The sequence below is a fragment of the Furipterus horrens genome, unplaced genomic scaffold (assembly GCF_987537825.1).
Source record: "Furipterus horrens unplaced genomic scaffold, mFurHor1.1.pri manual_scaffold_17, whole genome shotgun sequence".
In the NCBI taxonomy this organism is placed as follows: Eukaryota; Metazoa; Chordata; class Mammalia; order Chiroptera; family Furipteridae; genus Furipterus; species Furipterus horrens.
This window is the reverse complement of record NW_028327187.1, coordinates 21,443,892-21,470,538: the sequence shown is the minus strand read 5'-3', so window position 1 is coordinate 21,470,538 and position 26,647 is coordinate 21,443,892. Positions and strand designations below refer to the sequence as shown.

General features: G+C 36.6%; 1 protein-coding gene across 4 annotated transcripts in view; it reads right to left on the bottom strand.

The window, feature by feature from the left end:
- Positions 1 to 26,647, bottom strand: part of ARHGEF6 (Rac/Cdc42 guanine nucleotide exchange factor 6) — a 165,881-nt gene that overhangs the window by 73,651 nt on the left and 65,583 nt on the right. For all 4 annotated transcript variants that reach the window (XM_090263883.1, XM_090263881.1, XM_090263882.1 and 1 more), the window contains 2 exons: positions 16,322 to 16,392; positions 1,162 to 1,256 (listed from right to left, as the gene is read on the bottom strand). In XM_090263883.1, the coding sequence (XP_090120009.1) occupies positions 1,162 to 1,256; positions 16,322 to 16,392 (166 nt within the window). The remainder of the gene's footprint in view (positions 1 to 1,161; positions 1,257 to 16,321; positions 16,393 to 26,647) is intronic.

Below are 26,647 nucleotides of genomic sequence, written 5' to 3'. Positions count from 1 at the left end.
TCCTTGACCAGACCCTCCAGTTTTCTATTTATTCAATGAAGATAGTCATTTCTTCCAGGGCACTAAGTCTAATGATTCATTGAGGTTCCTTCAGCTATGATTCATAGAACACTTAATGTTTTATGTAATAATGACAAAAAACACTTTGTTTTTTATTATGTTTAAACTCTTACAAAACACAAGAATACAAAATCTTTTCGTAGTGAAGTAAGATTCCTGTAGTGCTAAGAAAATAACCAAGTGGAAATTTAGCAAGGTATGCTTAAGCAAACATAATTTGGGAAAAAAAGGAGAAAAGTAGTGAAACATATTGAACTTATTTAAGCCTGAAGTCAATAGTTTAGGCAACTGTCCAGCAAAAATAAATTCTCACTAAGTTAAAAGAGGAGGTTTTTGTCCTCTGTTATATGAATAACTGCTAAATTCTCTATCTGATGTATAGATAATAATCTTTAGTAAAGATTAATCAATTAACATAAAAACACAGATGCAATTGGCCACTATTTGTTAAATATGATATGCCTACAAGCACAAAGAAAATGAATAGCCAATATTTTTCATTTGCAAAAATTGTTTTCAATTCAGGTATCACATAATCACTTCATATTTCTAAACCAGAATAAGGTTTGAACAATTTATTGAACATTTTATTTAAAAAAAAAAAAACATTTAACATCTCTTCATCATTCACTTTTGCCTGGGAAAAATACTGGCTTGAACTGCTTTTATGAACATTCACAAAATGCCACATTTTTTCCACTCTCAGAGCATGGGAAAGAGTCTCTGCCCTGGCAAGCAAAGGTCAGAGTGAGAACAAGAATTTTCAATTTATGTGCTTTTTGCATAAAAACACCAGAAAGTCCTTTTCTTGTACCATAAAAACAGATGTAGAACTTTTAAAACATACAAGATAAGAATTGTGACAGACAGAAAAGCAGATCTTCCCATCCTTTCCCACAGCCAGAAGAGAAAGAAAGCCAACCTCTCCAAAAGCAATGTCTTGCATAATTTCTGTTGACTCGAATATGTTCTTAGCAACCTGTGATCCATGGAAATTCTTCTAAAGGGCAAAATCAATTATTCAGTGACATGAGAGTAATGACTCCATATGCTGATATTATCTTGCTTTATCTAGTAAGGGGTTTCAAATATAAACCTTACTTGTTATTGGACTGCAGGGGTCTTAAGTAAGTAACAAGAAGAGACTGAAGTTCTTTAGCATAATCTTTTTCAGTGTCCAGGATGTTCTGTAACACCTGTGAAGAAACAAAGGTCAAAGTATTGTAACTGTCAGGACAGTCCAAGGTAAAATATACCTTTAGCTCTTTTAATCAAATTACTAGAAAAAAAGTCCCATTGACTCAGGCTAGCAGTATAAGTAAGAAGAACAAAGTCTGAATGCACATTTTTTCATTCTAGCAGACTACATTTATAATTGCATTACAACTAGTTATATTGCATAACTCAGATAAACACACAATTTTTCAGTTACCCATAACTGGAGAGGACTTGCCATTTACACAGTACTTTTCAGAATGCTTTCATGTGTTTCAAGTCATTTTATCCTCAAGAAAAGTCTCAGCTAACAAAGAACCATTATTCTTTTTTTATGGATGGAAAAACTGAGACCATCTACCTTAAAGCATACAGCAAGTCTTCTAATCATGTCATTTTGTTTAACCTCATTTTGTTATAATGTTCATGAGATGCTGTAGGAATGCAACTCTTGTTTATATCAATTAGTCTATGGTAAAATAGTTTCGTTATACATTGTTCGACTTAAAGTCACAGAACCTCTCAACGATGTTGAGAACTTACTGTAAAGATTCAATGCCAAGGTAATTTAACAACAAATGATAAACATCATAAAAGATTTTTTTAAGTTATGTTTTTGATAAGACCTTTAGGGAACAAAATCTGAGGACATTGAATTTTTAAACAGGGTTACAACTGGTCTTTTAATAAAGGTAAAGGGTGCTGGTATGAACAATTCAATGAGAAAAGGAAGCTAAAATGTGAGGAATTTAACAAAGGAAATAATGCTTACCAGTATTATTAATGACAAACCAATTAAGTCCCATGGGCAAAAGAGCTGGGAGGGAGAAGGAGGAGAAATGGGGAAATGGTGCAGGAATTAAGAAGCATAATTAGTTGGTACAAAAGAGACAGGTGAAAGTTAAGAATAATATAGGAAAGGGTGAAGCCAAAGAACTTATATGCATGACCCATGGACATGAACTAAGGAAGGTGGGATTGATGGAGGGAAGCGGGGGTACTGGGCAGAGGGGAGCAAAGGGGAAAAAATTGGAACTACTGTAACAACATAATCAATAAAATATACTTAAAAAAAGAATTTGTACTCCTACTTCACACCATATACAAATAATAACTCAAAATGAATTCAAGACTTAAAACCACAAAGCTTTAGCAGAAAACAAAGAAGGAAATTTTCTTGACCTTGGATTAAGCCATGAAATCTTGGATGACACCAAAAAAAAAAAAAAAAAAAAGGCACAAAGAACCAGAGAAAAGTAGACAAATTAAAATTTATGAATATTAAAAAATTTGTGTGACAAAAGAATATTATCAAGGAGATGAAAAGAAAACCTACAGATTGGGAGAAATGTCTATAAGTTATACATCTGATGAGGACTTAGTATTCAAATATGTAAAGAATTCTTACAACTCAACAATAAAAAGAATCAGTTAAAAGTTGGCAAAGGAGTTGAATAGACATTTCTCCAAAGAAGATATATACATGGCCAATGAGCTCAGGCAAACATGCTCAACATCATTAACCATTAGAGAAATGCTAATCAAAACCACAAGGAGATACTACTTCATAGTCATTAGGATAGCTGTAATAAAAAGAAGAAAAAACATACAATTATAAGTGTTAGAAAGGATGTGGAGAAACTAGAACATTCATACATTGCTGGTGGGGATGTTAAAAGGTGTAGCTGCTGTAGAAAACATTTTGCAGTTCCTCAAAAAGTTAGACATAAAATTATCAAATGACCCAGCAATTCCACTCCTAGAGAAATGAAAATATGTCCACACAAAATTTGCACATGAATTTTCACAACATTATTTATAATAACCAACAAGTGGAAATAATCCAAAGGCCCATTATCTGATGAATGGATATATAAAACCTGGTATAGCCATACAATGGAAGATTATTCAGCCATAAAAAGAAAAGAAGTACTGACACATACATATAACATAGATGAACCTCGAAAATATTATTCTAAGTGAAAGAAGCCAGATTCAAAAGAAAAATATTGTATGATTCAATTTGTATAATATGTCCAGAATATGCAAAATCCACAGAAACAAAAAGATTAGTGGTTGTCAAAAGCTTGGAGGGTACAGAGTTTATTATCTGGGTAATGAAAATGTTATAAAGTAAGCCAGTGGTGATCGTCGTCGTCGGCAGCCGTCCGTCTCGAGAGACGATGGTGTAGCTTCTTAAGAGTCTATCTGCACCGCCGAGAATGGCTGTGCAGTCCGACTCAGGAGTGACACGGTATCTGTCTCCTCCCGTGTTAAATCGACATCTTGCGATGACGCTGGAGTGTCCTCTCCAGTGAAGCTGAAGCTACAGAGCCTGGGCAGGGTGATATGGAGGGTCTGCTGTTGCCCATGCCCGTCCGTCTCGAGAGACGATGGTGTAGCTTCTTAAAAGTCTATCTGCACCGCCGAGAATGGCTGTGCAGTCCAACTCAGGAGTGACACGGTATCTGTCTCCTCCCGTGTTGAATCGACATCTTGTGATGGCGCTGGAGTGTCCTCTCCAGTGAAGCTGAAGCTACAGAGCCTGGGCAGGGTGATATGGAGGGTCTGCTGTTGCCCATGCAGCAGACCCCCCCTCTCTTCGCAGCTGAAGGGTCCAAGGGAAAGACGGAGTCAATACAGCTTGGCTTCAGGTGCGCCGCAGGAGTTGCCGGTGTTGACTACAACGTCGAACCGCCTTAGGGACTCCGGCTCCGGATTTTCTGTCGGGGTTTACTCCCCTAGCCTTTCCCCTGAAGAGGTATGCCGCAAGGCAGCGGAGGTTTTTTGGAGTCAGAGTTTTCCTTCTCTGATGTGCCCTGACTGGAAGATCGAACCAGCGACACTTAGCTCGCAGGCCGACGCTCAATCCACTGAGCCAAACCAGCCAGGACAAGCCAGTGGTGATCACACATTTGTTAATCTACTAAAAATCTGTGAATTGTGCATTTTAAAATGGTAAGTTTTGTGGTATGTGATTTATATATCAATAAAGCTGTTATTTTAAAAAATTAAAGTATTAATCTCTCATCTGTTAATAAAAACTTCTGTTCTTTTCTGACTCCAGTATAGTATCCTTCTAACTCAAATTTGTCCATCAGTATAGCTCTCTGCCCAGTTGCTCTGTCATTCACTGAAGTACCTCAAGTAATCACTTACACTCATGTCCAGCACCAGTATTCATTTTTTATTCTTAGAAATGAAAAGACATGCACAATAATTCAATAGTACCATATTATATTAAGAGGTAAAGCTCATGTGAAGATTTCTTTATTAACAATATTTATTTGTTTGTCTGTTGTATCTGCATTGGGGCAAAAAGATGTTGGCATGCTTTCCCCTTATACTCAGGTGGGAATAAAGTCATCTAATCATCTCGTTTTGTTCCCATTTTTCTAAAACTACTATGTGTGTCAATAAGCCATCTGTATCTTTACCTTCCTTTCAAGCACTGCTATCTATATCTCTATAACTGTCACATTACCTAAATTATAATGTCTGTTGAAAAAAAGAAAGAAAATAAAAAAACAAGCTAATAGTCATTGCCTGAAGGGAGTTTTTAAAATAGAAAAATCATAGGTATTATTTACATCATAAGATGTGATTTGTATATTGTAAAAAGTATGTATGGTGTTAGATGTGTATTAGACTTACTGGGATGATCATATCATAAAGTATGTAAATGTGCAATCACTATGTTGTACAACTAAAACTAATAATATTGTATGTCAACAGTAACTGAAAATTTAAAAAATTTAAATCATATTGACATGTTTTTAAAATGTGATTTGTAAAACAATTAAACATTGCTATAATTCAATTTCTCTCTCCCCAATGAAACAGCTTTATTATTTTAACTTGCTTTAAAATGCTATCATTGAGCTCCTTAAATTTTTAAAATTTTATTTTTTAATTAAAGTTGACATTCAACATTATTTTTTAGTTTCAGGTGTACTATCTGTGACTCCTGTAAAAAAAATCATTAAGATTTTGCAAGATGCCAATTGTCTTGTTCCAGTGAGTTTATTTGTTAGGTGAAGCAGCATACTTTTGAGGAATTCCATCTCTGTTGGGACAACTAGCATCGGAGACACAGAAGGCAAAGGTGAGGTAAGGAGACACTTTCTGTGCCTTTGAATGGAAAATGTATATTAAATTTATATTTTTGCCAGTTTTGAGGGTGACTGAATACTGACTTTACAAGACTAAATTAATGAGGGTGATTAATGAGCTCTTCATTAAATAATGCAGAAAAATATTTGAATGGTAATGCATTCAAATATTTACATTAAATTAAATACAGTAATAATGTCCATGCTGTGGTTTGAGAAGCAGACATGCTCATCAGCGTGATGTTTGGAACTCCTTCTCAAATTCACTTGTACATTTATTTCTCTCCACAATCTCAAAAGGCCAAATGATTAACCTCTGAGAAAAGTTTTTTTCAGGCCACAGGGCATCTACTGTAAAAGGATAAAAAGGGAAGCAGACAGAGAAAGCTATGTGCTCCCCAACAGAAGGCCTCCATGGTGAGTCAGAAGGCAAGCAGTTTGGCAGGCCAACCATCTTCAGAGCAGTACAATTTGATCGAGATGAAATCCATTCAAATTTACTAAAATAGACTGCATCCAGACATTGCCTTTGCTTCCCTGACTCTATCTTCACAATGACAACTGAGTATCCTTTTGTTCAATTAACCTTTGACTAAATTTAGAATAAAACAGATGGTGAAAAGCCATAGAAAAAGAGATGGAGGCCTTTTGTACCTCTATCTTAGGCTACTGATTTTCTGGTAAAATATATTTCCTACATTTCCTGGAAAGACTTTAGAGTGAATTCATTGGTATAACTCTGTTTTCCAAAGGGAAAGAGTCATATAAGAATGAAGATATTATTTTATGGGGCTACACATATAAACAAAGGCTGAAAACAGAGGTATAGCCAATGATAAAGGAACTAGAATAGCCCCGGGAAACCTTAAATCAAAGCAAAACCATCAGATTATAGGACTTATAACATGATAATGATGTCTGTGAAAGTAAGTTAATGTTGGTAAAGCACTATGAGATTTTAAAAGGCAATACATTAATATAGTGTATTTATGTCATATTTGACTTATATTCCAGTAGAGTCACCTGTTTACATTCAAGTGCAGTGATTGACTTCACACCTCCAGATCCTTGGCTTTCACAAAACATGCACCACTATCCCCCATTACTGACAGACAGACTTCAAAATACTCTCATTTTCTCTATCTACCTTCATTACCTCAGATGGAAGACATGTATAGAAGATAAGACAGGAAATGGGTATGTAAAAAAGAATAGGGAATATGAATAAGGAATAAATTAATAGATGTGTATGGTAGTTTAGGCTGGTAGATTTTCTTAAAAAGGGGGTGAACAGAGGATTTTTAGGACAGTGCAATTCTCTATGTGATACTGTAATGATGAATGTATGTCATTATATATTTGTCCAAGCCCATAGAATGTGAAATACCAAGACTGAACCCTAAAGTAAACTCTGGGTGATAATGATGTATCTGTAGAGTTCTCATCTATAACAAATATACCACTCTAGGGCAGGATGTTGACAATGGGGGAGAGTGTGCATGTGTGTGGGCAGGGGGCATATGAGAAACCTCTGTACCTTCCACTTAATTTTGCTGTGAACCTAAAACTGCTTTAACATATAAAGTTTTTTTTAAGGAGGCTTATAAATATTAAAAAGGTAGAGAAAATTCAGGGTAGAAGCAAGTGGGTAGGTAAATGAATGAGAGAGAAGATTGGGGTAAGCAGAAGGTAGGCGGCAAGAACAAGGGTTATGGGAGGTTTCCTGGGATTTTTATGTAATTTAGCATGCCAAAGACTTCTTTCCACCTTTCCAATTGTATATATGTTCTGTAAGACATACCTCTTAGGTATTTGCCATAAGTTACAATGAAGTAGAAGAAAGTTAGAAAGAAAGAAATAATACTGATTATATCTTTCTTTTTGGATGTAGGGAAATATCACCTCTCACTCTGCAGACAGATGCTCATTCCCTAAGTTGAATATTAGTCTGTGAGTCTGGCCTATCCTATTTGTGGCAGCACAAAGGACAAAAATCTTCCAATTCATTTTATTTTTTAAGTTATATCATATTGATTATGCTATTACAGTTGTCCCAATTTTCCCACTTTGCCCCCCTCCACTAAGATCCCCACTCCCCCAGGCAATCCTCCCATCATTGTTCATGTCCACGGGTCATGTGTATAAGTTCTTTGGCTACTCTGTTCCTATACTGCACTTTACATCCTCATGGCTATTCTGTAACTACCTGTTTGTACTTCTTAATCCCCCCACCACTTAACTCATTTCTCCACAACCCCTTCCCATCAGGCAACCATCAGAATACTCTGTATCCATGATTCTGTCTCTGTTCTTGTTTGCTTAGTTGGTTTTTTAGATTCAATTGTTGATAGATACATATTTATTGCCATTGTATTGTTCATAGTTTTGATCTTTTTCTTGAATAAGTCCCTTTAACATTTCATATAATAATGGCTTGGTGATGATGAACTCCTTTAGCATTTTCTTATCTGGGAAGCCCTTTATTTGCCCTTCAATTCTAAATGATAGCTTTGCTGTATAGAGTAATCTTGGCTGTAGGTCCCTGTTTTTCACGACTTTGAATATTTCTTGCCAGTCTCTTCTAGTCTGCAAAGTTTCTTGTGAGAAATCAGCTGATAGTCTTTTGGGAACTCCCCTGTAGGTAGCTAACTTCTTTGTTCTTGCTGCTTTTAAGATCCTCTCTTTATCATTTTAATTATGGTGTGTCTTGGAGTGGGCCTCTTTCCATCCATCTTGTTTGGGACGCTGTGCTTTCCGGACTTGCATGTCTATTTTCTTCACCAAATTAGGGAAGTTTTCTTTCATTATTTTTTTCAAATAGATTTCCAATTTCTTGCTCTTTCTCTTCTCCTTCTGGCATCCCTATGATGCAAATGTTGCACCTCTTGAAGTTGTCCCAAAGGCTGCTTATACTATCTTCTTTCTTTTGGATTCATTTTTTTCTTTTTGTTTTGATTGGTTGTTTTTTGTTTCCTTATGTTCCAAATTATTGATTTTATTCTTGGCTTCATCTACTCTATTGTTTCTCTGTAAATTGTTCTTTATTTTCATTACTGTATCCTTTGTTTCTGATTGTATCTTTTTTGTGCTGCTGAGGTCCTCACTAAGTTCCTTGAGCATCCTTATAACCAGTGTTTTGAACTCTGCATCTGATAGATTGCTTATCTCCATTTTGTTCAGTTATTTTTCTGGAATTTTGATCTATTCTTTCATTTAGGCCATGTTTCTTTGTCTCTTCATTTTTGCAGCCTCCCTTGCTTATTTCTACATATTAGGTAGAGCTGCTTTGCCTCTGTGTCTTGGTACTGTGGCCTAATGTAGTAGGTGTCCTGTAGGGCCCAGAGGCACAGTCTCCCTTATCACCCAAGCTGAGTACTCAAGGTGTGCTCTGCGTGTAGGCTGAGTACTCCCTTCTTTTTTAGTTGAGCTTTGATTGCTGTTGGCAGGTCAATGGGAGGGATTCACCGAGGCCAGTCAGCTGCAAAGACTGGCTGTGACCATTGACCACCAACCTCCCACCCTCTGTGGAGGATCAGCTGTGCAGAGGCATGGTGTTGGTGCTCTGACATGGTATGTAGCTGTCCACTGAGCATGCAGGCTCTGGGGTTTCTGAGGTGGTGCAGACCAAGGTCAGCCACCTCCTGTGTTCTCTCTGGGGCACCCTGCCTGAGCTATAAAGCAACCTGAGATGGCTGCTACTTCTGCTGGGCCTGGAGATTTCCAGGTGAAGCCAAGCTGTGAATCTGGGATGGCTGCTGGTGGTCCCAGACCCAGGGATCACTGAGGCCAGCTGTTGCTTTTTTTGATAGGGTTTAATAATTGTGAAGCATTAGCCAAGACCAGCCATTCATATAGAAAAGTAGCTTGGTTGGACCCATAAGTTGGGTGGCATGGAGCCTCTGTGGATCTCCAAGGTGGGTCAAACAGTGTTAGCCAGGTTGATAGAGTCTCAGATATGGCACTAGTTTGCCGGCTCTGTTGGGGGAGGGTTTAGAAAAGGGACAATGGCTTCTGCTTGCCTTGATGCCAGATGCTTCAGTTTCTCCCTGTATATCACTGGTGCCTTTCGCACTGCTACACTTCTGCTGGAGCTCAGAGGGAGTGAGTCTGAGTAGGTGAGTCTGTGTGTGGGTTCCTTAATATGAACTGCTTGAGGCTCTAGAAGTTTCTTCCACCAACTCAATCCCTGCTGGGTTTTGCAGCCAGAAGTTGTGGAGACTTATCTTTCTGGCACTGAAACCCTGGCCTGGTATGGGGCTAGGACTTCTCACTCCTGAGATAGCCCTCCAGAATTTTTATCCACCTCATGTGGGTGAGAAACCAGCCCATTCCAAATCTGCAGTCTGGATGGATGTGGTTTCTTTAATTTTGTAGTTGTCACATTTCCACTCAACTCAACTTCTGCTGGTTCTGAGCATTAGTTGTTCTGTATTTTAGTTGAAATTTTGATGTGATTGTATAATGAGGTTAGCCACATCTGCCTATGCTGCCATATTGACCAGAAGTCCAAAGGAGAGCAATCTTAAAGTGTGTTACACTAGTTGCAATGAATAAAGAATTCCACCTTCAGAGGGGCATTTGGATAGGGGAAGAACAGAGGGAAGCCCACACTATCATCTTCAAGGATAGATTATAGGGCATGTATATTCCTGCTTGGGTGAATTTGCTCATATAGTTCCCTTTGTCTGAATTCTCTCTCAGCTCCCCTCTGCTTATGTCTTCCATTCAAACTATCCCTTTACTGGCTCTCAAACTTTAGTTCAGTGAACATCAGAATCAACTGGGAGCAGTGAGAAAGGGACTGAGAGAGCTGTTAAAAATGCCTTTTCCTGGGATCTACGGCCAAAGATTCTAATATAGCAAGTGTGGTGTGGGGCCCAGAGTTTTACAGTTTTAACAAGCTCTGGGGTTGGGGGCAGGGACTTCTGATGCAAAGGATCCTCAACTGCATTTGAAGAAACTCATTTTTGAACACTTTATAAATTTATATCATTCTCTGCCAGTGGCTTGTATTCTCTTCCCAATGAGACTATGGGTGCCAACAGCCAAGTGTTGCATACAAATTAAGCCTGATAACTAGGCTTTACTATATAGATTCCTTTTTCTGTTCTTTACTTTTTCAGTATAGTAGAGATGTAATTGACAAATAAAATTGTATATGTTTAAGGTATACAACTTGATGTTTTGATATATGTATGCATTGTAAAATGATTACAATCAAGCTAATGAACACATCCATAACCTCACACAGCTACCATTTTCTTTTGTTGTGGCTGTTCTTTATTTTTTAATCCCTCCCGGTACATAACATCAAGTTACAATGGGCAAAAAGGACAACAAAAAGAAGATTATTAGAAAAATGTTTTTTTTTCCAATGGTGAGAGAAGTTTAACAAATGATACTGAATTTTGAGGACAATGAAGGAGCTAAGGTCATGGGCAGCAAAAGCCTCCTCTGGGTTACCATGTCCCTAAAGGATGCTAAACTCCCATTCAAAAGAACAGACCAAAAGTGACTAAGCCTCAGTCAGACACATTAAACATGCCTCATGGCAGATGCTGGTCTGAGCTGGGTGCCTAAAGCCACTTTGATCATACTGGAAAACTTCTTAGCACTTCAAAATTAATGTGCCACAAGAATCACACCAAGGCCTGAATGGGCCTGCAATCAGCAGACAATCCCTTGGAAAAGGAGGAGAATGTCTGTACACTTGCAAATTCCAAGAGTAATCTATACTGCCCAAGTTTATAGGGGATGATGGTTAATTTTACGTGTCAACTTGACTGGTTCGCAAGATGCTCAGATCAATCATTATTTCTGGGTGTGTCTGTGAGGGTGTTTACAGATGAGATGTTGTCTCAGTAGACTGAATAAAGCAAGTTGCTTTCCCCAGTTTGGGTGGGCATCATCTAATCCTTTGAGAGCCTGAATAGAACAAAAAGGTGGAAGAAGGCGGAATTCACTCTCTCTGCCTGACTGCTTCAGCTGGGACATCAGTTTTATGCTCTCAGAAAGAAATTTACATTAGTTCTGCTGCTTTTCAGGCCTTTGGACCAAAACTGAATTACTCTACTATCTGACCTGGTTCTCCAACTTGCAGATGACAGATTGTGAAACTTCTCAGCCTCAATAATTGTGTGAACCAATTTCTTATAGTAGACCTCTTTATATATATCCTATTGGTTCTGTGTCTCTGGAGATCCCCTGCAAATACACAGGACCAAAATAAATGGAGCACTTAGACCTTCAAGGACTCACTGAATAAAAGAGTATAAAAATATGTCTGGTCAGAGAAGTATTGTTAGGGTCAGAGTGTGAGGATAGAACAATCTCCATGAAGGAGAAATAATAAAAAAATACATAGTTTCTGTTTTTTATTTATTTTTTATTATTTTTTGTTTTAACTCTTTTTAACAGACTCATGGATATTTAAGTTGACATATAATGAACTTCACATATTTAGAGTAAAATTCGATTTGTTTTCACAGTCATACATCCATGAAAGCATCACCAAAATCATGATAATAAGCATACCTAATGAAAAAATATATAAATAAGTATATATCCATATATCCATAGATATATATATCACAGGCTATATATATGCACACACATACACACACACCCCTACCACAAAGAAAATTTGGCATAAGATTCTCCAAAATGTTAATAGTTGTTATCTCTGAGCAGCAGGATTACAGGTGATATTTATTTTCTTCTTTATACTTTTTCAGTATTACCTTATTTTTAAAAACAGTTATTTATATGATATTATGTAATCAGAAAAATGTTGTTTTAAAAAAATGAAGTAAAAAATTCTTTACTAGTACTCTTATAAAACTAGCAACAGAAAATGTCTACAAATAATGACTCTTAAAGGGAAGAAGAGTTAATATAAGACCATATAGGGGGAACATCCAGTCAAGATGGCAGCATAGGTAAACACAGCTTGCCTCTTCATGCAACCACATCAAAATTACAACTAAGCTACAGAACAACCATCATGCAGAACCATCAGAAATAGAGTTGAATAGAAGTCTTAGAACTATAGAATTAAAAAAGAAACAAACTATGAAATTAACGAAGAGACTACATTGAGGCAGTACTTGAATGGCCCACACACACACTTACTCAGACTCCCTCCCTCTGACCTCCAGAGGCACTAGAGATATATGGGGAGGAACTGAATTGTCCAACATCAGGGTGAGAGCTGGGGGACAGCTTTCTCCAAGACAGATGTGCTGGCAGAATCATTGTTCCTTTTATGAGCCACCAAAAAAAAAAAAAAAAAAAAAACCACCACCACCAACAACAACAAAAACCCATAAATCCACAGAGCCAGAAGGTGAGCACCATATCTGAAACTCCATCAACATGGCTCACTTTGTTTTCTCCACCCTGGTGGTTCCCTGAGGTTCTGCCTCACCCAATTATCAGGCCTACCTAAGCTGTTTCCAGTGGCTTTTCCATACAAATGGCTTGTCTTGGTCCATGCTTCAAATTTTCCTAAATTCTCTCAAACAAACAGCATCTGATTTCAGCAAGCCCTATACCTCTCCCTAATTGCTCCAGGCAGGGCTCTAGCAGCAGCTGGCCATGGTTCACAGCTTGGGCTTGCCTGAGCACCTCAAAGACCACAAGTAGCAGCCACTTGCAGATTGTTTTGTAGACTTGGTTGTGTGACCCCAGACAGAACACAGTCTGTGGCTGACCTTGGACATGTTAACAGTAATCAAGGGTTAACTATAGGAAGAGGGTGTACACAGCCCACATGGTGGGCGCACCTTGAGTACACAGCTTGGGAAATAGAGGAGGCTGTGCCACTGGATTCTATAGGACACTTACTACACTAGGCCACTCTACTAAGCCTGGAAAAAGTAACAGCTCTCTGAATGCATAGAAACAAACACAGGGAGGCTGCCAAAATGAGGAGACAAAGAAACATGGCCCAAATGAAAGAACATAACAAAATTCCAGAAAAAGAACTACAAAACATGGAGACAAGCAATGTGCTAGATGTAGAGGTCAAAGCATTTGTTACAAGGATGCTGAAGGAACTTAGTAAGGACCTCAGAAGTTTTAAAAAATCCAGTCAGAAACAAAGGATACACTAATTGAAATAAAGAACAATTTACAGGGAATCAATAGTAGAATGGAGGAAGGCAAGAATCAAATCAGAGAGTTGGAATATCAGGAAGCAAAAAACAGCCAATCAGAACAAAAAGGGGGAAAAAAGAATCCAAAAATATGAGGATAGTGTAAGAAGCTTCTGGAACAACTTCAAGCATACCAACATTCACATCATGGGGGGGTACCATAAAGAGAAGAGGGAGTAATAAATTGAAAATCTATTGAAAAAATAATGACAGAAAACTTCCCTAACTTGGTGAAGGAAATAGACATACAAGCCCAAGAAGTGCAGAGAGTCCCAAACAAGATGAACCCAAAGAGGTTCACACCAAGACACATCAATTAAAATGCCAAAGGTTAAAGACAAAAAGAGAATCTTAAAAGCAGCAAGAGAAAAGCAGTTAATTGACTACAAGGGAGCTCCCATAAGACTGTCAGTTAATATCTCAAGAGAAACTTTGTAGACCAGTAGGGATTGGCAAGAAATTCTCACAGTGTAGAAAAGCAAGGACCTACAACCAAGATTACTCTACCTAGCAAAGCTATTATTTAGAGTTGAAGGATAGATAAAGAGCTTCTCAGACAAGAAAAAGTTAAAGGAGTTCATCATCACCAAACCAGTGCTATATGAAGTTTTAAATGGTCTTTAAGAAGAAGAGGGCAAAAATATGAACAATAAAATGGAAATAAGTACATATCTGTCAACGATTCAATCTAAAAAACAGAATAAATGAACAAGCAGAACAGAATCAGAATCATAGGTACTGAGAATGTTTGATGGTTGCTGGATGGGAGGGGGGTCAGGGGAATGGACAAAAAAGGTGAAGGGATTAAGAAGCACAAATTGGTAGTTACGGAATCGTCATGGGATGTAAAGTAAAGCATAGATAAGAAAGTTGTCAAAGAGCATATATGCATGACCCATGGACATGGGCAAGGGTGTGGAGATTGCCTGAGGGAGTCGGGAGGCTGGGTCGATGGGGGCAAAGGGAGAAAATTGGTACAACTCTAATAGCATAATCAGTAAAATATAATTTAAAAAATCATATAAGGATAACTTACATGTGGGTAAACTTGATCTTTTGGTCTCCAAATAGTGTGGATGGGCTAGAATTTTTTGATTTGTCTAAGCTAATTAATCCATTGGGAGAATAGTCAGAAAATTCAGAACATATTTTGATCTAATTGTCTCTAAAAACTTACTTAAATACTCAAAGCAAAGAAATGTGAATTAAAAAAACACAACCAACCCAAATCCCTTCACATTTCTATCTAGTTACAACAATATATCTAACTGGTCTCAATAATTCAGGAATAGTTACAAGAAAGCTCTACAGCTCTTTCATAGGCCATTACGATCTCCTCAAAACAGTCTGCTTTCTTTATTAAGCTTGAGTTTTGATACAGAAATCTATAAAAATTTAAAAATATACATATATATCTTTTGACCCAACCATGTAACTTCCAGGAATCCACTGTACTAATCTTCATATACTTTGCCAAATCACACATATAAGATGTTTACTCCTGATTTGTTTGTAGTAGTATGAATGATGTACATGAACTCTAATAGGAGGTGGATGATATAAATAAAATTTGTATATATTATATATAGTATTCATATAAGGCCCATATGAATCACAGAAATTAATCTGCCTTGGATAATCCCAACAATATTTTTTATTGGTAGAATCAGCAGAGGCAGAATGATGGATGGTGTGCTCCAGACCCACAGGGTGAAGAAGCTATGATAACATTTTCATCCACCATTTGAATGCATCCTTTCTTTAAAAATTAAATCATTGGAGGTCACCAGGAAGCTAAAAGAAATGGTTAGGGTGGAAGGGATAAAGGAGCCTAATTTTGTTGGGTAATATATATTTTAACCTCAGAAATGTAAGAGGAAATATAGTGACAAAACTATCCCCTATGTTATGAAGTTCTTGATTTTTCATACCAGCTACTGCTGATGTCATCATTATGAAGCAAATTCACTGAAGAGTGAAATTCATTTTTTTGAAACCAAATATATAGAGATGCTTAAAAACTGTTCATCCATGCACAAAATGAAAGGAACATGCAGTGCAAATGCCCATAGAACACTGGGTGAAAAGTGAAACTGTACTTCAGCAGGGCAGGGGAGTGGGTGATGCAACTACCAGTGAGGGAAACTCATAGGTTATCATGACTTGACCTTTCCACTAGTGACTGGACCAAGTCAAGAAAGAAGACATGAAGGAAAGCAGAGATCAGATTAAAGAAAAAGATATTATTTCTTTTTTCAAAGAGGAACTTAGTTTGATTATTGCACATGCTCTATTTATAGCTAATATATTTTGACATATCTGTGTTCAAGCCAGAGCCATTTAATTCCTCCCTCTGTGCCAATGGGTAGCCTTCCTTTTAGGCTCTCCTCAAGAACAAAGTTGGTAATATTTCAAAGAATATCATAATGAATTGATTGATTCTAAAATAAAATCAGAGTATGCAATCACTGAAAATATATTCCATTAGAGGAGCTTTGGAACTTCTAAATATCTGGAAAGGCTATTCAGTGACAAAATTGGCTACCTAACTGCTGAATTTTCCTATCATGTCTGCAATTTCTCTTCCACTGCATTTTAATAGGCCTTGCTCTAAATCTTTGTGCTATACTTGGATTTTTTCAGTGCAGTGGATGGATTATAATGCAGCTGACATTAGACATTTATAGTGCAAGTTTATCTAGTCTTCCATTTGTGTCACTTCATATCAGTGGTTCAACAAGTGAAGAGGATCCATATAGTCATCATTTGAGCACTCACCACGGAGTAATAATTCTTGGTAAGTGGAGTAGTTTCAAATCCTTTGACAGCCTTGGGCGAAAGAGGTCTTTCTGTGAGAAAAATTTTAATTATGTTAATATCATACAAGTCTAAGATGAACATTTTATAACATAGGTCAACTAACATACTATAAATATTTTCAAGTGGCAATATCAATGATCAATGGAAATGTACATTCCTAATCAGGAAACTATAATTTTAACAAACTATACATTGTCAAAGTTAGATATTCTTGTCCAGGCCTCTCAACTTCTGAGAGGGAGAATAAGCCAAAGAGTTAAGGTCTAGGTTCTTAATGGTAGGGCTGGGATAAGAACTTCACTCCCACTTTGAGCTTGTTTCACTCAGCTATTCAAAGCAGATAAGCAAAGCTAATGTTAACCAAACACGTCTTTGTAACTTGCAATTTACAATACAAGTATAATATAAATAATTTCAGCCATCCATTCTTAGGACTGTCTACTGGGTCAAAAACAAAATAATATTTAATACACTGAAAACTTTTGTCTCCTTTACTCATCATTTTATTATTAATATATTATGCTGTGAAATGCTGCCTTTCTTTTACAAAGATAATCTTACCCATTAAACTCATGACTGGAGACATCCTAATACATTCTTTCTTTAAGAAAGGAAACCAGTACAGTGTCACTACATACTACCTTTCCTACCCTCATTTTCTCCTTTGTTTCATATTCTATTTTTATCTTGCTGTATCTTTTTGCTGTTTTAACTTCTTCCTGAAGTATGGGGAAGTATAAATAACCAAATAATGTCACAACAAACCTTGGTTTTTCTTTTGTAAAAATAATATTTTCTAGTTGTAAGTCTATTACATGTCTACCCTAAAAATGAAAACTATAGAAAAATTTTTTAAAACAAACAAGCCAATCACCTAAAGCTAACCATTATGCAGACTAAGATTCTGAAGTGTGTCTTCTCACTCTTTTTATGTATGTGTTTGTGAACACACACACAAATTTTTCTTACTTTACCTACAGTTTTGTATTTCTCCTATTACAACATTATTTCAGGAATAGTTACCTATTAAATCTTGATTTCTAATTATTATTATATCTAAAATATCCCTAATGTTGTTTGGCACATAATAGTTTTTGAGACATTTTATTTGACCTTTTCTACAACCCTGTCAGGCAGAAATGATCTCAATTTGCAAAGGAGGTTATTAAGGTTCAGAAAGGTGGTGTAAGTTGCCTACTGGTATAAATCTGGGAAATGGCAGAGCCAAGACTGAAACCCAGGTGTGTCTTGACAATAGCCTGTCATTTTAACCAATATGATGTCCAGAAATAAAGCTACTAAAGGTCTCAATCAATGGAGAGGGGTTCCTACTAGAGTTCAGAGGGACCATCAGCTTGACCTGGAATGGTGAGAGAAGACCTTACTGGGCAGGGAATATGTGATCTTGCCCTGAAAGGTGGCTAGAATTCAAACAGGCATAGAAGACAGTTTTCTGGTCAGGGAAGATTCGAGAAGCACAGGTATAAAAATAACAATCCTCAAGGCAAGACTGTTCCATGACAGAGAATTGTCCAGCTGTGCCAGGCTTAGCAGAGTAGAAACAAAGCAAAAAGGCAGCAATGAGGACCAATTCAATCACTTCCCAGTTATGACAAGTGTGGTATGGCTAGTTTGGGGAAGGTTTATGCTATTTCAAGATCTACCTAGATGCTCTGGCTGGTGTGGCTTAGGTGGTTGGGCATTGTCCTGAAAACCAACACATCAGTGGTTTGATTCCTGATCAAGACACATGCCTGGGTTGCAGGTTCCATTCCCAGTCAGGGTGTATATGGAGGCAGTCAATCGATATTTATGTCTCACATCAATGTTCCTCTCCGTTTCTTTCTCCCTCCCTTCCTCTCTCTCTAAAATAAAAAATGAAAATAAAAGATCTGCATGGATCAAACTGGTGACTTGTTCACAAGGCTTTACTGGGTAAACCTGAGCAATGTAGAACCACCTTGCCTATTACTTGAGATTGTAAGTGGCAGAGCCAGGACTTAAACCCTAGTATTGCATTGCCAAACCTGGTGTTATTCCAGTTTGGTTTTGCCAGATTCTTTTAGTTTGTATTAGGCAAGTTTTCCATAATGTAACTATAATAGTTCTACTTAGAACTCAGTTGTTTTGTGGAATTATGATGTAAACCAGCCTTGATTAAAATAAAACTTTCTAGATATACCAGCAAGATGTGATCACATTTCTAAAGTGAAACCAGAAAGAAGGGTAAACAGTAATGTAGAGCCTGCCAAGACATAGAAGAGGAAAGGAAAGGCCACCAGAATGGATCATTGTAATTGAAACAAAATGTTAACTATGTAAACTAGAACTGAAAATCACAACTTGAAAAGAAAGAAGTAGCTGTCATGGAGATTATTGGGTGGCTGAACATGATGTAAAGAGAGCTGGTGCTTCGATAAAGTCAATAAAATTGTCAAACCTCTAGCAAGATTGACAGAAAAAAAGTGAGAAAGCACAAATTACCAATATCAGGAGTGAAACAGGGGATATTACTACAGACTCCAGAAATATTAAAAAGATTAAAGAATACTACAAAAAAAAACTCTACACATACAAATTTGATAACTAGATGCAAAATGAATCAATTCCTAAAAAAAAAAAAAAAAAAAAAAAAAAAAAAAAAAAAACCTACCACAACTCACCAATACGAAATAGATAATTTGAATAGCCTTATAACTATTAAGAAAATTGAATTTATAAATTTAAAGCTCTGGTAAAAGAAATCTCCAGGTCCATATGATTTCACTGGGGAATTCTATCAAATGTTTAAGAAAGAAGCAATACAAATTCTTCATAATCTTTTACAGAAAATAAAAGAGGGACCACTTTCCAACTCATTTTATAGTCACCCTTACATGGACACCAAAACCAGACATAGATAGCACAGAAAAAGAAAACTGCAGACCAACATTTGTCATGAATATCTTAACAAAGTATTAACAAATATAGAGGAGCATCCAAGATAATGAATGGTAAGTGGAAGTTACACTAACCTCCTCCCAGGACCAATTTGGAATTACAACTAAATCATCCTGAATAACCAACTGAATACTAGATGGAGAGGAGCCTTATAACCCTAGACAGACAGAAGAAACCACTTCACCACAATGAGAGTTGCCCAATAGAGGGAGCCACAAGCTGTGGATAGCTGATAGCTCCAAACAAGTTGACTAGGGCCAGTTACAAGCAGCATCTGACAAAGGCCTACACCAGAGTCTTTGCATATCTACCTAGTAAATAGAAATAAATACAAAGAAGCAGTCAAAATGGGAAGACAAAGACAGACCCCAAATGAAAGAACAAGAAAATTCTCCAGAAGAAAAGCCAGATGAAATGGATGCAAACAATTTATCAGATAGAGAGTTTAGAGTAATAATTATAAGGATATTTAACACCATGAAAAAAGACATGGAAACCACAAAAAAGGACCAGTCAGAAATAAAGAACGCAATATCTGAATTAATAATACACTGTAGAGGAGCACAAGACCTTTGCCCATCGTCCTTTATAAGAATATAAAGGATCTTAAGTCTGAGAGGGGGAGATTGTTATTTTTTATTGTTATAAAAATTAATTAATTATTATTTTTAAGAATAATATAGGGAAGGGTGAAGCCAGAGAACTTGTATGCATGACCCGTGGGCATGGACTTGGGGCAGTGGGATTGCTGGGGGAGAGGGGTGCAGGGCAGACAAGAGCAAAGGGGAAAAAGTTGGAACTATTGAAACAATATAATCAATAAAATATACTTAAAAATAATACACTGGAAGGAATAAAAAGTAGGTTAGATGAAGCAGAGGATGAAATCAGTGATTTGGAAAACAAGGTAGAAAAAGCACCTAGACAGAGTAACAAAAAGAAACAAGATTTTAAAAAATAAGGAGAGCATAAGAAACATTTTAAACAACATGAAGTGTAACATCCACATGATGGGAATACCAGAAAGAGAAGAGAGTGAGCAAGGGATCAAGAACCCATTTGAAGGAATAATGACTAAAAACTTCTCTAATCTGGTGAAGGAAAAAGACACATAAGTCCAGGAAGCACAGAGTCCCAAACAAGTTGGACCCCAAGAAGCCTACACGCAGACACATCACAATTAAAATGACAAGGCTTAAAGACATGGAGAGAATCCTAACAGCCACAAGAGATAAGCAGGTACTTACATATAAGGAAGCACCAATTAGACTGTCTGATTTCTCAACAGAAACATTTCAGGCCAGAAAGGAATAGCATGAAAGATTCAAGGTGATGAAGAGCAAGGACCTATGGCAAAGGCTACTATACCCTGCAAGATTATCATTTAAAATCAAAGGAGAAATAAGGAGCTTTGCAGACAAAGAGAAGCTAAAGGAGCTTGTTAACACCAATCAGTAATGCAACATATGTTAAAGGGCTTGCTTTAGGAAGAAAAGAAAGAAGGAGGAGGAGGAGGAGAGAAAGAAGAAGAGAAAGAAGAAACAGAATAATAGTCTAACAATAAAATGGCACTAAATATGTATCTATCAATAATCACCTTAAATGTAAATGGCTTAAACGTTCCAACCAAAAGACATGGGGTGGCTAAATGGATAAGAAAACAAGACTCATATATGTTCTGCCTCCAAGGGATCCAACTCAGACTGAAAGAAACACACAGATGAAAAGCAAAGGGATGGAAAAGATATTTCATGCAAATGGAAAGGGAAAAAAAGCTGGGGTACCAGCACTTATATATGACAAAACAGACTTTAAAGCCAAGGCTATACTAAGAGACAACAAAGAAGGACACCACATAATGAATAAAAGGACAATCCAACAAGAAGATATAACCCTAGTAAACATTTAAGTGCCCAACATAGAAGCACCTAAATATGTGAAGCAAAGCTTGATGGACATAAAGGGAGAGATCAACAGAAATACAGTCATAGTAGAGGATTTTAACACCCCACTGGCTTCAATGGATAGATTTTCCAGACAGAAAATCAACAAGGAGACAGTGACCTTAAATGATAAACTAGATCAAATAGATTTAATTGATATCTTTAGAGCATTTCACCCCAAAGCAGCAGAATATACATTCTTTTCAAGTGCACATGCAATGTTTTCTAGTACAGACCACAGGTTAGGACACAAAACAGGTCTCACTAATTTAAAAAGATTGAAATCATATCAAGCATCTTCTCTGTCCACAATGCTATGGAACTAAAAATCAATCACAAGAACACTGAAAAACACACAAAGACATGGAAGCTAAATAACATATTATTAAGCAATAACTGGGTCAACAACAAGATTAAGGAACAAATCAAAGGATACCTTGAAACTAATGAAAGTGAGAATACAACAATAAAAAATAAGTGGGACAACTGTGAAAGCAATTTTAAGAGGGAAATTTGCAGTATTACAGGCCTATTTCAAAAAAAGAAAAGGAAAGAAAGAGAAAAAAGAAAAAGCTGAAATAATCTAACATTACATTTAAAGGAACTTGGAAAAGAACAACAAACAAAGCCCAAAGTGAGTAGAAGGAAGGAAATAATAAAGATCACAAAGAAGTGAATGAAATAATCTAAAAAACAATACAAAAGATCAATGAGTCCAAAAGTTGGTTCTCTGAATAGATCAACAAGATTGACAAACCTTTAACCAGACTCATCAAGAAAAAAGAAAGAGGACCCAAATAAATAAAATTGGAAGTGAAAGAGGAGAACTAACAATTGACAGCAAAGAAATACAAAGGATTATAATAAAATATTGTGAACAACTATATGCCAACAAACCTGACAACCTGGATGAAATGGATGAATTCCTAAAAACATACAGTCTTCCAAAACTAGATCAGGAAAACTCAGAGAATCTGAATAGACAGATTACACCTAGTGAAATTGAAGCAGTGGTCAAAAAAACTCCCAACAAACAAAAGGCCTGCACCAGATGGCTTCACAAGGGAACTTTACCAAACATTCTGAAAACAACTAACAGCTCTCCTTCTCAAACTATTTCATAAAATTCAACAAGAGGGAGGCTCCCAAACTAATTTTATGAGGCCAGCATTATCCTAATTCCAAAACCAGATAAAGACACTATAAAGAAAGACAATTATAGGCCAATATCTCTGATAAATATAGATGCTAAAATCCTCAACAAAATATTAACAAACTGAATACAGTAGTGCATCAAAAAGATTGTACACTGTGATTAAGTGAGATTTATTCCAGGAATGCAAGGTTGGTACCTTTGCAAATCAATAAATGTGATTCAGCACATAAACAACATGAAGGAAAAAAACTACATGATCATATCAATAAATGCAGAAAAAGCACTTGATAAAATCCAGCACCTGTTTATGATAAAAACTCTCAGCAAAGTGGGATTAGAGAGAACATACCTAAACATAATAAAGGCCATATATGACAAACCCACTGCCAACATCATACTCAATAGGCAAAAACTACAAGCATTCCCTTTAAGATCGGGAACAACAGGTTGGCCACTTTCACCTCTTACTCAACATAATATTGCAGGATACAAAATTAATATCCAGAAATCAGTTTCATTTTTATATGCCAATAATGAACAAACAGAAGGGAAATTAAGTAAATAATCTCATTCACAATTGCTTCAAAAAGAATGAATAAAATAACTAAGAATAAACCTAACCAAGGATGTAAAAGAACTGAACTTGGAAAGTTATAAGACACTGAAGAAAGAAATTGAAGAAGATACAAATAGGTGGAAGCACATACCGTGTTCATGGATAGAAATAATTAACATCATTAAAATGTCCATACTACCCAAAGCAATGTATAGATTCAACAAAATTCTTATCAAGATTCTAATGATGTATTTCACAAAACTAGAACAAATATTTCAAAAACTTATATGGAACCACAGAAGGCCCTGTATAGCAACAGCAATTCTGAGAAAGTATAAAGTTGGAGGAATCACACTACCTAATATCAAACTGTACTATAAGGCCATAGTAATCAAAACAGCATAGTACTGGCATAAAAACAGACACACTGATAAATGAAACATAATAGCCCAGAAATAAATACACAGCTTCATAGTCAATTAATATTTGACAGAGGAAGCAAGCACATTCAATGAGCTAAAAATAGTTTATTCAATACATAGTGTTGGGAAAATTGGACAGATACGTGCAGAGAAATGAACCTAGACCACCGTCTTACACCACACACAAGAATTACCCTCTGTGACAGTATGGATGGACCTGGAGAATATTATGCTAAGTGAAATAACCCAGTTAAATGGGAACAGACTCATAGATGGAAAGCATGTATGACACCTGGGAGGGTGGTGAGGGGGTCAAGGGATTGAGCAAGAAGGAAAAAGGCCACATGGACGACAGTGTGGTGATTGCTGTGGGGGAGGGGCGTATATAGGGACTAATGGTAATGGGAAAAAATAAAGGTTAAATTAAAATACAAATATAATTCAGCAACATTTTAAAAAGACTGTACACTATGTAATTGATCCCGGGGATCAAAGGTTGGTTAAATATTCAAAAATCAATCAGTGGTCCTGGCTGGTGTGGCTCAGTGGATTGAGCACTGGCCTGCGAACCAAGTGGTTGCTGGTTTGATTCCTAGTCAGGACACACGCCTGGGTTGCGGGCCAGGTCTTTAGCCAGGTCTCCAGCTGGGGGTGTGCGAGAGGCAAACCATACATTGGTGTTTCTCTCCCTCTCTTTCTTCCTCCCTTCTCCTCTCTATAAAAATAATAAATGAATAAATAAAATCTTTTAAAAAAATCATTCAGTGTAATCCACAATAATAGTCTAAACGGAAACCTCACACAATAATATCACATGACAAAACTGAACATTCATTCAAGAAAAAAACTTCCAAAAAAAATAGAAGTGAAGAGCAACTTCTGTAACTTAATAAAGAGCATCCATGAAAACTTACAGCTAGCATCTTTCATAATGGTGAAAAACTGAATGGTGAATGATAGCCCCCCTAAGACAAGGCAAGGATGTCTGTTCTCACCAGTTCTTTTTTAAGATTTATTTTCCAATTACATTTGGCATATGATATTATATTAGTTGCAGGTGATTATAAATTCATATCAGTTATGAAGTGACCACCCTAATAAGTCTAGTACCTACATCACCACTTTATTCAGCAAAGTGCTAGAAGTTTTAAGTCTTCTTGCAGGCTTGGTGTAAGATGGGTGATCAAAACAAAAAGTGTAGAAGCAAGACAGTTTTGGAAGAACAAACTTGGAAAGTCTAAAAAAATGTAGCCCTTGCAAATGACTGACCCTACTGGGGAAAAAAATCGAGTGGATACAAAGAGAAAAACACCAGCATTGTGCCTTAGTGACAGTTTCTTACCTCTGGTTCCTCTTTGTCCCCCAACCCCACCCCTACCACTGCATATTCCTGCCATGTGCCATTCTCTCTGAAACCCACACTCAAGCAACATGCAGAGAAAAAGTATAGATGTGGTGGTTCTGAGGAGACAAATTCAGTCCCTGCGGGTAGTTTAAAGTGACCTAACTAGAATTATCATCAATACATAAACATTTTAGGTGGTGTTTCTAAGGTAATGAAAAGATTGGTCAATTCAATTAAATCACGGGAAAAAACATCAGTCAGTGTAATGTAGAATTAAAAATGGGTTATTTGGCACAATGCAATCCAAACAACAACAGTGTCACACTAATATATAAAAAGCTCTTCAAATCCTGTTGTAAAGATCCATTTCCAATTAACTTCTGATTCTTTTCCTTCCCTTGCTGATGTACAGAGTCCTATTGCCTGTCGGTGGTGATAATACAAAAAGAAATCTAGTGACAACTAGTTGCTCTGGATATGAAACATTTTTGTCATATACCTAGGAGATTAATACAGAAAGTCTAAATATAAAGCTCAAACTAAGATTTGGTGTATAATTAGTAGAGTCATATCTTAATCTCCCTTAATATAAATTTAATTAGCCATCTACCTAATCCCCTCATTTGATATCTGAATTCACCTGCTAATAGGTTTTAGAAGGATTTAATGACCTCCTTAACTGAATCAGTTGCAGAAAACAGAATTTGCTTAAAATATCAACTCTGATCATACTAGCCTCAGTATTTTCTTGGCATAGAAAAAACCCTTAGCTTTTTTTGGCAACATAGACAAAAAAGTTTTAAAAAGAAATATAATTTACTATGTTATTGATGTATTTGCAGAAATTATTTTGATGTATATATAACATGTTAATTTACATGTTACAACTGAATTTTTAAAGCTTTTTTTAAAACTGTTTTTTCTTGTTTCTTTTTTTTAAAGATTTTATTTATTTACTTTTTAGAGAGAGGGGAAGAGAGGGAGAAAAAGGCGAAGAGAAAGAGCACTGTGTGGTTGCCCTGCACTCGCGCCCCCAACTGGGGACCTGGCCCACAATCCAGGCATGTGCCCTGACTGGGAATCAAACCAGTGACCCTTTGGTTCGCAGGATGGTGTTCAATCGTCTGAGCCACACCAGCCAGGGCTACATGTCACAACTAATTTTAAGAAAAGAACTGGAGATTATATAAGTGTCTAATTTTCTTACTTAAAATGTATCTGAAACAAATGAAATAAAGGAGCAAAGGCCCTTAATATATCTTCTATAGCTTATATAATGACTAAGTTATTCATAATGCAATTTCATATAGTAAAATATTTAATAAATATTTTTGCTCAAAATGGGCTTTATTTTTCTCATATAACAACAAAGCAGATGGTAGGCAAGCAGGACTGTTAACAATTGCTTCATAATGTCACCTATGTCCAGGTTCCATCATCCTTGGTGAAAGGCTTTTGTCACCATGGTCACAAAAATCTATTCTACCGTCAGCTTCAAACTAATGTTCAAAGGAGATTGTGTGTGTGTGTGTGTGTGTGTGTGTTGGACTCAAACATTCTATAATATTTCTTAACTTTCTACAGTATTAGATTGGCAGTCTTATAAACCCTCTGATATCAGATTCCTCCTGAAGAGAGAGGGAAGAAGCTGTCCCCAGGGCTTCAGCCATAATTAACTCTAGACAAAATCTAAAACTTAAAATGTTATTCTCCAAGGGCAATTTTACCAGGGCAGAGAGTGCTCTTGTCAATGACAGAGTCCAGGAAAAAAAAAAAAAAAAACTATGCACAGCACTCCCATGACAGTAGTCTGCAGAGTGAGGGTTGTACCAGACTGGGATTGCTTTGTTTTGTTCTTAAGACTGTACAAAAGGATGTGTAGTGTCAGTTTGAATGGTACCCTGGATACCATGAAGAATTTG